General features: G+C 39.8%; 1 protein-coding gene across 7 annotated transcripts in view; it reads right to left on the bottom strand.

Annotated features, from left to right (window-relative positions):
• The window catches only part of CDK6 (cyclin dependent kinase 6), a 219,100-nt gene that overhangs the window by 11,599 nt on the left and 191,957 nt on the right, over positions 1–15,544 (bottom strand). For 4 of the 7 annotated variants that reach the window (XM_019729705.3, XM_074340726.2, XM_019729704.3 and 1 more), the window contains 2 exons: positions 8,940–8,990; positions 4,184–4,319 (listed from right to left, as the gene is read on the bottom strand). In XM_019729705.3, coding sequence (XP_019585264.1) covers positions 4,184–4,319; positions 8,940–8,990 — 187 coding nt within the window. Of the gene's footprint in view, positions 1–4,183; positions 4,320–8,794; positions 8,827–8,939; positions 8,991–15,544 lie in introns of all 7 variants that reach the window. The other 3 variants (XM_074340727.2, XM_088797758.1, XM_088797757.1) reach the window with 2 other exon arrangements.

Genomic DNA, 15,544 nt, shown 5'->3' with positions numbered 1-15,544 from the left:
ACAAGTGGCAGAGAAGCCATACCAGCTTTTCCATCCTTGTGACACAGCGTCCACTGAAGTGAGCCAGGTATCTCAGATGTCTATGAATTTGAGTCTTCTATGTAACCTGAAGACTTAATATTATCTCAGTTATGCAGACCACTTCTATTTAATCTGGGTTTCTGTTCTTAAGGAGCTCACAGGCCTAATCAGATCCTGAGTGGATTAGGGACCCCTCTAATAGGCTGCTGAACACTACTGACCTAGCAAATATGAATAGAAAATTCTACATATAATTTCAGGAAATCTTTTTTGGGTCCCCTGAAATCTTATTTATTTTTAAATATATATATATTTATATATATATATTTATATATATAATTTTTTATTGAGGAACAGTGTGTTTTTCTAAGGCCCATCAGCTCCAAGTCAAGTCGTTGTCCTTCAATCTAGTTGTGGAGGGCGCAGCTCAGCTCCAAGTCCAGTCACTGTTTTCAATCTTAGTTGAACGGGGCGCAGCCCACCATTCCATGTGGAAATTGAACAGGCAACCCTGTTGTTAAGAGCTCAGCGGCAGCTCATTGTCTTCAATCTAGTTGCGGAAGGTGCAGCTCACTGGCCCAGGTGGGAATCGAACAGGCAACCCTGTTGTTAACAGTTCGCGCGCTCTAACCAACTGAGCCATCTGGCCACCCTGAAATCTTACTTATCTTGAGCTCCTTACCAGTCCATGGATGCTAGCTAGCCTTAGTGACTTCTGAAAATCAAAGGGTGAAAGGGCAAGCAGAGGAAAGAGCTCGTTCATAGAACGGTTCTACTGTCTCTAACAGCAATAAACATCTTGAGGAAAGCTTTACAAGGAAGGGCTGACTTCCCCAAGGATAGGAAAACAGGAGCAAAATTCTTAAGCCTGAGGTCTCCTCCCAGTGTCTAAGGAGGACGTTATTCGTGGCACTAGAAAAGGAACCTGCCAGCTTAATCCCCAGAACATGGGAAAGAATGAAAAAAAAGGGCGGGGATATGTTCAAGATAGACATGTCCCTAGAAGATTATCTGGGAAGAAGCCCTGTCCCCACAGCTATACTGATGGCTTAGAGCGGGAAAGGGGGTAGAAAGAAGGAGAAATTCTTAGCTTAATGTGGGTGTGTGTGAGAATCTCAAGTCGGAAGCCTTAAAGTACATTATGTCCTCTAGAAATATTGTTAGAAAACGTGGCTAAATTCTATTATTGCTCTACTCCAATAAAGCAACTGGCTGGCTTGAGAATTAAAAAAAAAAATCTTGTGTAATAATGTTGTTTCTGCCAGAAAATTTAATTTACTCCCTAAATTACTGACTTGTAAAATGAGCTTTTTGAATTACAACTTAGTCAGGAGTTGAATACTGCATTGGAGTGGAACATTTTTCAGCACATACTCCCTTTTTTCCCTTCCCTCCCTCCACGGGAGGGGTATTCTTTGCTGAAGTTGGCCTTGGCCATGAAACTTGCTTTGGCCAGTGGAAATTGGACAGAAGTAACAGGGTAGCTCTCTCTAGGGGCCTTCAGGGACATCACATGTTTCTGCTTGCCTCCTGGGAACATCCTCCTTCTAGCATGAGAAAAACATGCTCCATGGAGCCAAAGTCAGAGAGCTGGCCTGGGCCCCAGAGGAAGACACATGGAGAAGACCTGCACTTGACCCAAAGGCTGGAGCAGAGCAGTCGCTGCCAATCTGCAGACCCATGGGCAAGAAGAAAATGTTTACTGATGTATACTAGTGAGATGTTTTCTTGGTTATTTGTTGTGCATCAAAAGCAGACTAATACAAACACCAAAAAAGCAAAATAAATAAATAAAAATAAAAAAGTACCTCAGCCTCGGAAAGCAGTAAGATAGCAGGAATTCTAAAACTGTTTCCAGCCAGAGCAGCATATTTGGAATAAACACTCAGCTTTCCAAGTTAACCATGATCAAGGGGACAAAACTCATAAAGATGTGTAGGTAATGGTTGTTAAAAATAATTCTTCCCCTGAATTGTCTTATTACTGTACATTACTCATAAACCTATGTAAGAGCATTTATAAATGTTGATGTATATAGCCATACATATGTGACTGAGGCGTTATATAAAGCCAGCCATTTTACAGATGAAAATGAAGAGTAACTCCTAACGTGCCAAACTTTTAAATGTTAACTGTTTCTGAAATAAAACAAACTTTCTAAAACACGCTTCACTTTTCTTGCTTAGTAAATACTTTTCAATAGAAGCCACAGGTATTGTTGAGGTCTTAGCTGCCTATCTTGTACCAAATGGCCCATCTCCTTCTGCTGTACAGTTCTAGCCTGTGTCCTTCCAGCATGAAACAGGGAAACCATAAAAGGGTTCTGAGTTTTGAGATCCTTTCCCTGAATGCTCATGGATATTATGCTTTGTCCTTAAATTTCCCCTAGTCCTGAAGACACTGGCTATTCCTCTCCTTTGCTTCTTCCTTTTCTCTTTGGTACGTTTCTTTGTTCCTTTTTCCTCTTTGTTTGTCTCCTGCTACTTCTCCAGTCTAACAGTAGTGTGTTGTCTGACTTTGAAAGCCGCCACGGCTAATGGGGCACTCTGAATGAGCACGTGACATTATCTGCTGTCTTTACATTTTAAGTTCTTCTTGGTGATTCCTACTGATGTTGGAGCTAGGAGATATTTTGGCTTCTCTTTAGATGTTATGGTAGCTGAAGGAGTAGGATACTGCATTATTGAAGTTCATCTGTGACTGTCCAGAATCCTCTTCTCAGAGGAACATTGCATTCAAAATTCCTGCTGAAAGGAAAGCCCATGGTGGCCATGTTTTATACCACATAACCCTTACCCTTTCTCAGCACAGCTGACTGGACCAGGAATGCCACCGGGCCCTAGGTAGCAATCCACATCATGGCTTGGCAGAATGGTGAGGTGTGTCAGCCAGATTCCTCCTTTTAGGAATCTGATGTAGGAAATACTGACAGGGCAAACGTTAGCAGAGTGGGTTAGAGCTGAATGGATCCATGAGTTAGTTGAATTTCTGATAGTCAAGGGACTAGCTAAAGTTAAGCAGAACAGACAGTATAATTGAAAAGATGCAATGAGGTAAAGAAAAGGTATTTGGGGCAGAGAAAAGCAGGGTTGCTAAGAGCAGGAGATGCACAGGACAGAGACAGAGCATGTATACCCTGAATGGCTTTCCATTTCCAGGCCACATGAAACATTGCATCAAATCCCCCTTTCTTAAGCTAATGCAAGTACATGTCTGTTATTTGGAACCGAAATTTTTTCCTAAATAACAAGACAGCCAGCAAGTAAGCCTAGATATATAGTGCACCTCTGTTTATATAAATATTCTCCCTTCTAGTTAATTTATTTCAAAGGATGTAGGCCTTCGTGAGTGTCTTAGAAATAAAGAGTGGGGAGAACTATAGCTGTCCTCATCTGTAACTGGGCAGTGGAGGGAACCTTTGCCTAAACATCAGAAAATGAGTCACTATCAGGTGAAGTTGGAGTTAGGTCTTTCACTGGGAAAAGCCATGGCTCTGCAAACATGCCAATCAACGGCTGTATCCACACAGAGCTGAAGCATAACGTTTCTACTAAACGCTATACAACATATTTGAAATCAGAATATACTGAGCACCGGCTCCTTCTGGTCTAGGAGCACTTTCTTGGCTAGATGTCAAAGGTTGTTAATTTAGTAGGTACAGGATACACTCATGGCTCGTTGGGTTCCAAACACCAAGAGTAGCCCAATAGGTAGACTCCTCTACCTCCGATATCTGGCCTCCAAGTAGAGGAAGGTATACAAAAGGCCACATATTACAAGTCTGAGTCTCAAATAGGGCTGAAGTCCTTCTTTTCAGTGCGGCAGTTCACATGTGCATAGCACACTTCAATACTTATGAGAAGCATATATCTAGACGAACGGAGAGGCTTCAAAGGCCGCATTCAAATGAATGTTCAAAGCTGGAGAATCGAAAGTGTGTGGATCAGACTCTTTTTCTTTCTACAGGAACTGAAGACATTCCAGAATCAAAAGCCACCAGCGACTACAGGTGTGGAAATGAGAGCTGCTGAGGGAGTGTGGCCTATGCCGTGTGAGGTCACGGCACATGACACTGACCTGATGCTGGACCCACCCCGCAGTGTGGACAAGGCAAGTCTCTTATCAGCACAGTGCAGACCGACTCTGCATCGCCTGCACTTACCAGAAGTAGGTCTTTGCCTTGTTCATCAATATCGGTTACAAACTTCTCAATAGGCTGAGGAGGTTTTGAGTGGAAAGCCTGCCTGGGAAGGGCGACATCTCTAGGCCAGTCCTCTTCTCCTGGGAGTCCAATTACGCTACAAAAGAACGACATGTGAACATAAACATTAGCTGCTATGCAGAAGCTATTTTCCCATCAAGTTCTAGATGAAGGTAAAGTCTAAGGGGCAGGCACGGGGGACAAGGGGCCCCAGGAGCCCCTCACTTGTATGACTGGCAGGACTCTCATTTCTCTGTCCTACTGCAATACAGTGACCAGGGTTAAAGGGTAATCCCTCAGGAGAATAGTAAAGATACTGGGAAGAGGGAAGAGATTACTCTGGAAGTAGATACTAAATACAAGAGATAATGAAGACATGGAAAATATTATACCACCAATAGGCCCTTACATACTGACAGAGCAAGACCTATATATTCAAAGGAGACCCACATGGGCATATTGTATTTTCCTTTACGCCCAAGAATGCTTTTTGTGTTCTGATCAAACACTTCCATATTGATACTTTTATGATGTTCATCTAACATGATCTGTTACCACATAAATCTGGTTGCACTTTTGGTTAAAGACTAACTCCCCAAATCGTAATTATGTACGTTAGAATCAGACCAAAACAAACAAACATACAAACAAAAAAGAGGCTAAAAACAGTATGTTAGTCCTGTGCTATTAGCAAACACTATTTTAAAATTTAATATCAAATATAATTTACATAATTTATATTATATAACTATTTTATGGTATTTTAAAGAGAGCAAACAATAAATAAGAACATCATTTATGTTTTCTCTGAAAGCCATTCCGCAATCAGAAATGAGGAGAGAGCATCAAATAATATTAAAACAGCACAGGCTTTGGAAATAGGCAGACATGGGTTCAAATTTGGCACCTGCCATTTGTGGGTAGGTAAGGACAAATTACTTAACTTCCATGAGCCTTAGGGTCTTTTTTTATGAAACAAGGGTAATTTATGGTTGTTAGGAGGATCAGCGATAATTTAAAGTGTATCACACAGTGCCTGGCACACAATACTTGCCAATATCAATACATTTCCCATTATTATCATGAGGAAAATAATGTGATTAATCTAAAACGTGTAGGTAATACCTCACTACCACACTAAAAATATGTACTGCTTGGGTTCTACTGATGATGAACTTAAGGTTCTTTAGAAATATTAATAGGTCAGTGGCCTTACACAACATAATCTACATTATGGAGATGTTATTTATAGCTTATGTATAGATGGTAAGTAGGTTTGAACAAGAGAAATCAGGAGATGCAAGAACTTATATCTCACATAGACTCTGATGAACTCTGAACTAAAATTATAGTATCGTGAACGGAATATAAGACTATTCAAATACTGATCAAACTATTTAAAATATAGTTAGAAATGCTGCTGGTCTGTATCTGGGTCTTCTTGGCCTGCACTCGCCGGGAATAAAGCCCAGGAGGGGTATTCTCCTGAAGGGATTTCCAAGTTTCAGGAAAATGTGATGGTAAATGTCATAGGATCTCTGTAGGGCTTTGTTCTCCTTCCCTTACCTCAAGAGAGCCCAGGTCACAGACCTCACCTGGGAAGAGCAGACACCTGTGTCATAACTGCACCTGTCACTGAGTATCTGTGGAAAGACAATTCTACCTCTTCAGGACGTGCTGGGAGAGCCATATTATTGGGGCAGATAAAAACAGACTCCTGGACATATTTACTGGAACAAATGAATGGAAATGGCAACTTGAGCAATACACAATTTTGTTTAACAGGAAGATCTAGAGTAAAAAGAAAAAGAAGAAAAAAACTTCACTATGAATTATTAAAGGAAATGAACGTGTATGTGTTTGGATAGACTGGGACAAGTGGAGGAAGAAAAGAATCCTTATTAAAGAACTTTAAGATTTTTCTTTCATTCCTTTTTAGCTTTTTAGCCATTTTTATATTAATATTTTTGCATATCATTACCACCTACCTAGAAATTGGTTATAACAACTCTTAGCAGTAATTTAAAAATATTTTTATTTGCATCTTTCAATATATTTATATTGAGTTAAATCTGAATGCCAAAAGTCCTCTGAGAAACAGTGTCTCCATATGTATATGTATGTGTGGTGTATAATTATATATATGTATATATTATATTACATATATAATATATATTGTATACATTATAATATATATTATGTTAATATATAAAAACTTACATAAATAACTTAAAAGTGTCTTTAAATCTGTCACCTCCTCTGATCCCCATAACGACCCTGAGATATGCAGGTCAGCTATTATTATTTCCATTATACAGATGGGGACACTGAGGCTGAAGAACGAAATGAACTGCCAAAGTCACCATAGTGAGGTCAGCCACAGAGCCAGGAGTGAACCCAGTTCTCCTTATTCCAAATCCAATACTTTGTTTCTATTTAATTGTGACTCCACTCCTAAAAATGTTCTGAAGTGCCACGGGTTAAAAGCATTCATTTTTATTTTCAAAGTACTTGCCGTTCTTTGAAAGTATAAATATTCCTAAACACAAACATTTCCCCCCTTAGGAGAATGTGAATATAACTTTCCCTTAGAATAAATTCAGTTCAATATCCAGTATGAACTTTTATGGCCCACATATGAGTGTTGTGAAATTCTGATAGATCCATTAACAACCGCTTGCATCGAATTTCAGTATTTGGACAGCTGAACATAAGACTTAAAAGTTGACATTTGTACTGGAAAGAATGACAGCACAAAACCTATAAATGGCAGTGATGGTGGGGACAGAAATCATTTTTCAAGTACTTTGGAAGTGACACTAGGGTGCAGCATTGTCCCTTTTCTTGACGCAAAAGTAACGCATGCGTTCAGAGGAACGAGAACATAAATTCAAGGAACAATGTCAGAACCAAAAAGTAATATCTAATGGCACAGAGCATATAGAACTTTATGGCTTCTTTCTGTTGGCAACCTAGGATGTCAGGCCTTTGCCAGAAGTGGAACTGGCTTTCCCTGGGAAGCAAGTCAAACACACTAGGCAGAGGTTCCTTCTGGCCCACCTCACTGACTTTGCATCTTGGGGGCACTACCAGTGTTCACAAGATTGCAGATGGCAGTGCTAGAGGGGGACCAAACGCTCAGGTGGTGTCAGGAAGGGAAGCAGGTGAAGGACTTTAACGCCTGGGCAAGCTACTTTCAGTCAAGATTGCTTTTCCTTCTAAGAGGGTCACTGGCGTGTATGCCTGACTTGCACAGTTCCCTCTTCAAGGTCACATACACACAAAATACATTCAACAGTGATGGGGAAGAACAGATGGGAGTTCATCATTGAATGACAAAGAACTTGACATCCAGAAGCAGAAAATGAAAATTTTGTTCTGAATCCGTCCATCTTACAGAGTAGTCAGCAGTAGCAGCAGAAGCACCAGTTGCCCTGAACCCAGGCAGCCCCCAGACAATAAAACCGGGAAATGTTTTCCAGACCTTAAAGCCACTGGGTTCTGATCCAGCAGTGACACTGGCACTGACAGAAGTCTATTGGAGCTGCTTCCAGTCATCAAAGAACAAAGTTAGGTTCCAGTTGCAATCCAATTATTTTAAGCAGTCACGCTTGAGTAGCTAAGATTAAAATATAAGTCTTTTCTTTAGGGGCACTTCTCCCCAGTTTTAAAGACTGCAAATATCACAAAAATCACTGGAATTCCTAACAAATGTCACAGACCAATGATCAGGGCTATTTTTGGTTCTACAACTCCCATTTTCATCTTATTTCACCCCAATTATGATGGGACTTGGCAAATGCACAAATCCCAAAAGGATGCCACACTGCATGCTTTGTGAGAAGAAAAGCCCCCTTTTTACATTCTAGAAACATGGAAGCATACATACCCTCACATGCACACATGTAGACATGAATGAAACTCTGCAAATCAACGAGGAGCTATGTAACAGACAATTGGAACTAAAGAATCTGAGCACAAGAAAGGATCTTAAAGAGAATTTAGGCCAAAGTTTCATTTCTCAGGTGAAGAAGATAAGGAACAAAATGGTTCAACAATTAATGATGAATTATAATAACTGGTAACATTTTTAAAGCACGTACTGTGTACCAGACACTGTGTACACCCTTTACAGGATGTGTTAAATGACTTTCTCAAGATTGCATGGTTATTTAGCCATAGATATAAGATCAGAACCTAGGATTCTCACCTCCCGTTTCAGGTGCTCCAAAGAAAAATGGATTGTGTAGCATACCATCCTTTGTCCAGGAGAACAAAAGAAAAATGCAAAACAAACCTGGATGACTAATGGATACTCAATGGGGACAAGAAACCCAGTGGCAAGGATGCATTACCAGGCCACCAAGTGCCCCACCTCCAATGGTGGATATATCTGCAATGATCCCAAGCAGACAATGCTCTGAACTAAAGAAGTGGAGCTCAGCCAAGCAAAGAAAGAGGAGCAGCGCAAAGATCCACATGAACGACACACAAGTTTCCAGAGCAGAGCAGTTAGGCCACACATCATGATGGTCTCTGCATGAAACAGCACAGCCACCATGCCCCACTCACCACACAAATAGTAACATTGTCTGCAGCAGCAGCTTGGGGTAGGAAAGATAAGAGATAAACATATTATATAAACGTCAGAGAAAAGTCACTGTAATACATGTTTTAATGCTACAGACACTGATGTAAAAGTACTGCTATTACTTACTCCAAGATTTTTCCTAGTTGATCGACATCTGAACTTCCACGAAAAAGAGGCCTAAAAGAATAAAGACACATATGAAACAACGAATTTTCCCAGGTTACATTTCAATCATATTTGTTATTATCTGTGTTTAACAGGAAGCAAAATATTATTTGGGGGGGGGATTCAGACATCTTTCTTTTGGTAAAGGAACGTTTTTTTCTTGCACGTTACTTCCGGTAAGGGTCTCTCATGAGTACCTGGTGGCACCTGGTGTCCACGTTTTAGAATTATGGGTATCCTGGTCACAGTCATCGCAACAATAGTGCCACCACCACATACAGGCCTCGGCATCACGGTTCTCATTAACTTCATGATAGGGTCGAACACATCACTGCCCTAGCTGCAAACCAGGGGTACGGGACACCTTTAAAACTGTTCTTGGTCAGATGCTTCTCAGAGCACTCTTTCCTCACCATGTGCCTCTCTCCTTCTACTTGTCGTGAATACTGCAGTGAGCTATCTCTGGGTTTATTTTTCTGATTATACCACTTCCCTTTCTCCCATTATGGTAGGTAAGCGCTACAAGTTCAAAATCCTAACTTCAGAGGCAATTGTGGATACTCAGCCCTCAATGCCTACACTGAGCACTTAACTGGCCATTAAATGAGCTCACTTGGTGACATTTCTGGCATTTACTCAAGTGGATCAATACCCCTTGAAAGCAGGGATTTCTCTAGGCTTGCACCTACCCTTTGACCTGGTGTTTTACCTGAACAGGTGGCTCAATTAATAAATATTTTATTTGATTTTATAAACACCTATGGTATACACGTAAATGTTCCCTAACTCCCTGCTCAATGAATGACATAAACAGGTATTTTTTAATAATTATGTGTTTTAAAAAATATTTGTAGCTTATTAACAGAAACCATATTTTTAAAATATTATATATCAATTTATAAATCTTTAAACTTGACCTCAAATATTTTCTATGCACAGTAAATGACCTCCCTATCTAGGTCATATATAAAGAATCCTGCAAAGTTATAGCATTTCAGTGGTTAGAAGACACCTTAAAATTCTACAGCCATACTTTCCATTCAAGTCATTATTCCTGAAAGTGGTTCCTTTCAAATGCATTGGAAAATAAACTTATCGGTGGCAATGTTATGGGCTGAATTGTATCCCCTCCCAAATTCACATGTTGCAGCCCAACCCCTGGTATCTCAGAATGGGACTGTCTTTAGAGATAGGGCCATTAAAGAGTGAAAATGAGCCTGTTAGGGCGGACCCCCGATCCAATCTGACTGGTGTCCTTACAAGAAAAGGACATGGGGACACACAAGAAGACACCAGGAGCATGTGTGCACACAGGGAAATGACCATGTGAGAACAAAGCAGGAAGACAAGCCAAGGAGAGAGGCCTCCGAAGAAATAAAACCTGCTGACACTTCCATCTTGAACTTGCAAGCTTTCAAAATTGTGAGAGAATCAATTTCTGTTGTGGAAGCCACCCCCGTCTGTGTTCTTTTGTTATGGCATCCCCAACAAACGAGTATAGGCAACTTGCACATCACTAACAGCCAAATGCATAAAGCATTACGGACCTTAAAAGGCAGCAAGGTGAGAAGTCCACGTGTTAGAAAAGCCACACCATGGAATCGTAACAGCTGTTATTTATGGAGCACGAAAGGTATCTGGCACAGGCCACATGCTCCCCAAACACGATCTCACGCAATTCTCACAAAAGCTCCAGGAGCACAGTACTGCAGTCATCCCTATTTTCCGATGAGGACACTGAGGAGATGTGTCATGACTTCTCCAAGGAGACGTGAGAAAGTGCGGCCTCGGAATTCAAACCAGGTCTGCCATGCCTCAACGCCTGAATGCTTCATGACGGTGTCATCCACTTTTATTTCAGTCACTCATGTTCTCTGCATCACAGTCACAACAGCCAAACCTCTGGGTGAAACAGCACAGGGGCTGCACGAAGAGCAGTTGATAGAAAGCCTGGTGTTTGTTTCCCAAGTGGTGCCCTTGGGATTCTGTATCCAGTTGCTTTGCATGTATCTTTAAATTCTCACTCTCCTTGAACAAGGAACAAAGCAAGGCTCATAGAGGCTCTACTCTCTCCATAAACCTATTGACTGATAGCCCTTCTAGGTTTCTACATGCTTCTCCCAGTCCAATCTTTTACAGCTATTCTGCTTCTATCTTAATTGACATACCATTTTTCATTCTTTCCAAAGCGCAGAACTTGGGTTGCATAGAAACAACAATCTTTTTTCTGTTCACACTCATCTGTTTCCTTCATATTAAAGTATGAAATCATGAAACGAAGTATAACTGGCAGTATGAGGGAGCAAACACAAAAGACTCCCATTCTTGTTAAGCATATATCTCACCGGCTACAGTGATACGTGTACTGGGCCAGCAAGCATAGAGAGCATCAGTTTAATGTGTAAATATGCCAAGCCCCCCACCCTTCATGAAGACCGGTATCCACGGAAACATGGGTGAAATTACCTTTGAGCATCATGGAGCAGTTTAAAATAAATATGTTGGTCATGGCTACTGGGAAGCAAACCAAGTGGACTAACTTGAATGGATGTTGTTCCTGGGTGGGCACTGAAACCCAAGCCTGACGCTCAGCGGCAGCAGTGGTTTGTGCCCTAACTGTTTTGGCTTTCGGTTCCCTTTTTGTTTTGTCCCTTGGCAATATCCTAACTTTTTTTGCTGGCTCCATCATGCATTTAAACAAATGCTTGTTCTATCTGATCTTCCATTTGGCAGGTGTTTTAGCAGAGGATGTTCAAGTCATGTCATCCACCATACTGCCAGAGCCAGAACTCTTATCTTTACGTATTGGCTGGACCTGGCCCACAAAATGAGATCGAGATGTGCTTGCCGTCCTCAAGTTAGAACTGGCCCATCAGTTTGGCCTCCTTGAATAAAGAGTGTGGCAAGCAAAGGTCTGAATCATGACCACTCTTCGGTGAACACTCTACAAAATGTGCTACAGGGAATACTGGAAACCATAAGGCAGCAACTCGGTGTACAGCTCAGAATGACTTTTGCCACCTTAGGAAGACTTGGTGTGTGACTGAGGTCTATCTATCAGCTTGGCTTTGCAGCAGGTATGTGTTGGCCTGCATTATACAGAACCACTGAACTCTGACGGCATGCAATGAACTCTTAGAAAATGGATTTGGGGATGCCAAGACACAGTCACAAGACAATGGAAATAGGGAGCGTGAAGGAGGGAACAGGTCAAATTGGAACCAGTACTCTCAGCTGACCAAGGGGTTGGACATGGACATGATCAAACTCTTAGAACATCTATTGACTTTCTGCCTGAAAATTCTGAGTATTTTGTATGAGTTGGTTTTATGATAGAGGAGCAGGAGCATGGGGTGGGGGAGGTATAACAGATGCAGAGGAAGGGTGAAACCTTTCATCATGATGAACTCTTGGGTGTGCAGTGGAGTACAAAGATGTAAGACTAAGACTGCTCCAGGGGCCTTGTATGATACAATCTGTTTTGAAATAAGGCTCTACGGGAAAAACTTTTGGCTATATCAGGTCTCTGACCTGTGTGCACCATGTACTGTAGAAACACACAGGACTGAATTTGCATTGAAGTTATTTTGAATATTTCTTCCTTAGACTAGCTGAGTTAAGTGTCCTTTAAATCATGTCATCTATGGCATATTTTAGGTGGACAAATATGGACATAATTTTTGATTATATTCTTTGGTTTAGTGGTGAGGGACAGTTTAATTCTGCTGCCTTGAATAATTTTATAATTGTAGGAATGATTCAGCTAAAACACACACAGGCATGAGTCGGACTTGGCTGGTTCTTTATTACCATGACATAGAGCTGAGCTGGAAGGAAGTAGAGGGTTGAAGGAGCAAAATGGGGGAGAATAAAAGACACAGAAAGACTGAAAGACTTAGTCTGAGACAGAGATGGCCAGATAGAGACAACCTGAGGACGTTCAGGTTGAACTTTGAACTGTTTCTTCCCACTGCCTAAAAATGTACCCCCTGGAAACCTTTATAGAGGACCTGCACGAAGACTGAAAATGACAGAGGAATGTTCTTTTACATACCACGAGACAGAGGCTCATAAAAGATAAAAAAAAATGCATTTTTTTTGAGTCATGGCAGGGAGGGGCTCCTCTAAATGATTCTATCTTGTCTGTTTTTAGACATAAACCCCCTTGAGGTGACATACTTACTAAAAATTCTTTTAAACTACATATTTAAAGAGAAAATTAATAATAGAGGTAGTATATCGAGGGTAGTAAGTCTGAAGCCTATTTTTATAGTTTTAAAAATATTTCTTCCTTATACACACTTTTTTTTGGGGGGGGGGCAGTCAAATAATAAAATGGAAAGATTACACCTACCAAGAATATTCCCAAATAAAGACTTGGCAATTGCTTTGACTGGAGTAACACATTAACAAATCTTGTTATACAGGAAATTACTTAAAGTCAGTATACTTTTACGCATTCTACTGTATCAAAAATTACAATTCCTTACTTGAGATAACTTTACAATAGTTTACCCAAGTGCTTGGATAATGGTGCACAAACATTATCTGCTAAAGACCTTTGTTGAATCTAAATTTCATGAATCCCATTTCTAACTTTATAACCTACATTTCTTTTCGCTTCACCTCGCTTATGATCCTCCTTTTTCTTCAGAAGATTTTTCTCCACACTCACTGCTAGGGACTATTACATCCTGTTGCATAAACCTTCCTTCCGTCTTTCATGGCCCTGAGCCTCTTTCTATTTCGAATTCCCACAAAAACTACAGCGGAGCATACTGGAAGGTCTGTGCCATACTACCCTTTGAAAGCAAGCTATTTGACAAGATAAGCAATGTTTGGGGGGAAAACATCTGAAATCAAACATGAGTTTTTAATGAAAGAGAATTTTAGGTTATTTCCAAGTATTTTCTTCAAAATCTTCCTTCATCATCATTCTTGATAATATTTGATGCTGACAAGATAAATTCTTTATGAAAGAAACATATTTTTCATTTATACATGTAAGCATTTTTTTCTAACTAAGGAGATGATTGCAAAGTATGAGGGTAAAATTGCATTCATCTCAAACCATAGCAAAGTCGGTTCTGTTCTCACCTCACCTTAGGCATAGTCATGCCAAAACAAGTATGGTTCTTGGGGAATTTTTAGCAAGGATTTTCCCCAAGGCTTTTCTGAATAAGCCATAATGTTTTCCCTGCGTTTAACATGTTGATTTTTCAGGATATTTCTTGACTGGGGAAAGGGCCTAGATTTTGGTGATGGACTATCCTGGGTGTGAACCCCTACCAGCCATTTCTCCCTGAATGACATTAAAGCAAGTCATGGAGTCTCTTTACACCTTATTTGCTTCATCTGTAAAAAGTTCAGTTTATAGCAGACTTACGATAAGTGGCAACTAAATACACACACACTTTTTCACACTCACACATGGTTATCTCTCGCGTTCCTGGCCACTGTTATACACAGATGATAACATAAAGTATTTCACTTGGTGACCAAGACAGGAAGAGGACATTTGTCACCATGTGTTGGGTGCCTAAAGTCATATTTAAGCCTAACAGTCCTTCCTTTGGAGTCATTATATATTCTCTTACACCTGTTACAACTCTTCCATCTTTTTCATAAAACAAAAAGAATAAACGTCAAGTTTTCCAGTAAGGATTAATTAATTTTGAATTGCCAATATCATTTTTTCTTCTGTATGCAGTTTTAGCTAAAAACTCACTCATCGTGTCTTTTATTAGTGAAGTGTATTTTCTTGGGTCAAATTACAAATGGAACCAAGTTTAAGATTATATGCCTTTTTAAAAAACAACTAAAAGAATATATAAATATCATTTATCATCTCAATAAACAGCGGAAAACAACATTTAGAAGTGTTGTTTAGAAGTTTCTAGCAGATGAGAAGTGTATGCTGATGTCTGTTATAGAAAGGAAATGATTCATGCATAATGGAAGATGAAAGATTTCTTTTAGTTACAATACTTTCATTGTACTAAAAAGAAACAGGAAGTCATGGATCACCCTATAGAACACCTCTGTAACCTGCATTTGACCTGCAGCTATGCATTAGCTGTTATCTTTCTTGATTAGAAGAGGAATTTTCTATGTTCATAAAATGACCTTTTGAAAAATATTACCCAGAAAATGTCAACTATTTTATACTTGCCCCCATGCTCAGTCCTAGAGCTGTTAGCTGTTAAATTAAAAATGTTAACTTATCACCTTACAATTACCACCTATTCAAATAAGATTAAGCAGAAAACCAATTAATTGATTTACTTCATAAACATTAATTGAGTGATCACTTGCTAAGCACATACAGCTAGCTGCCTTAGGTGCTGAGAGATAACCAAAAATTATATATTAAATAATATAGGGTCTAAGTATATAACATACACATATTTAAATTATACATTTTAATATAAATAAACATTAAAATATAAATTTGTAAATCTCTATAAATATATATACATGGATATATACTACATACTAACATAATAATCCTTGCCCACATGGGAGACAAGATATACAAACACAGAATCATGAAATAGAGAAGTTTA

This window comes from Rhinolophus sinicus, chromosome 4, assembly GCF_057876585.1.
Source record: "Rhinolophus sinicus isolate RSI-liver-muscle chromosome 4, RSI-T2T, whole genome shotgun sequence".
NCBI lineage: Eukaryota > Metazoa > Chordata > Mammalia > Chiroptera > Rhinolophidae > Rhinolophus > Rhinolophus sinicus.
The sequence above is the reverse complement of the archived record's forward strand: the minus strand, read 5'-3'. Positions and strand labels throughout refer to the sequence as shown.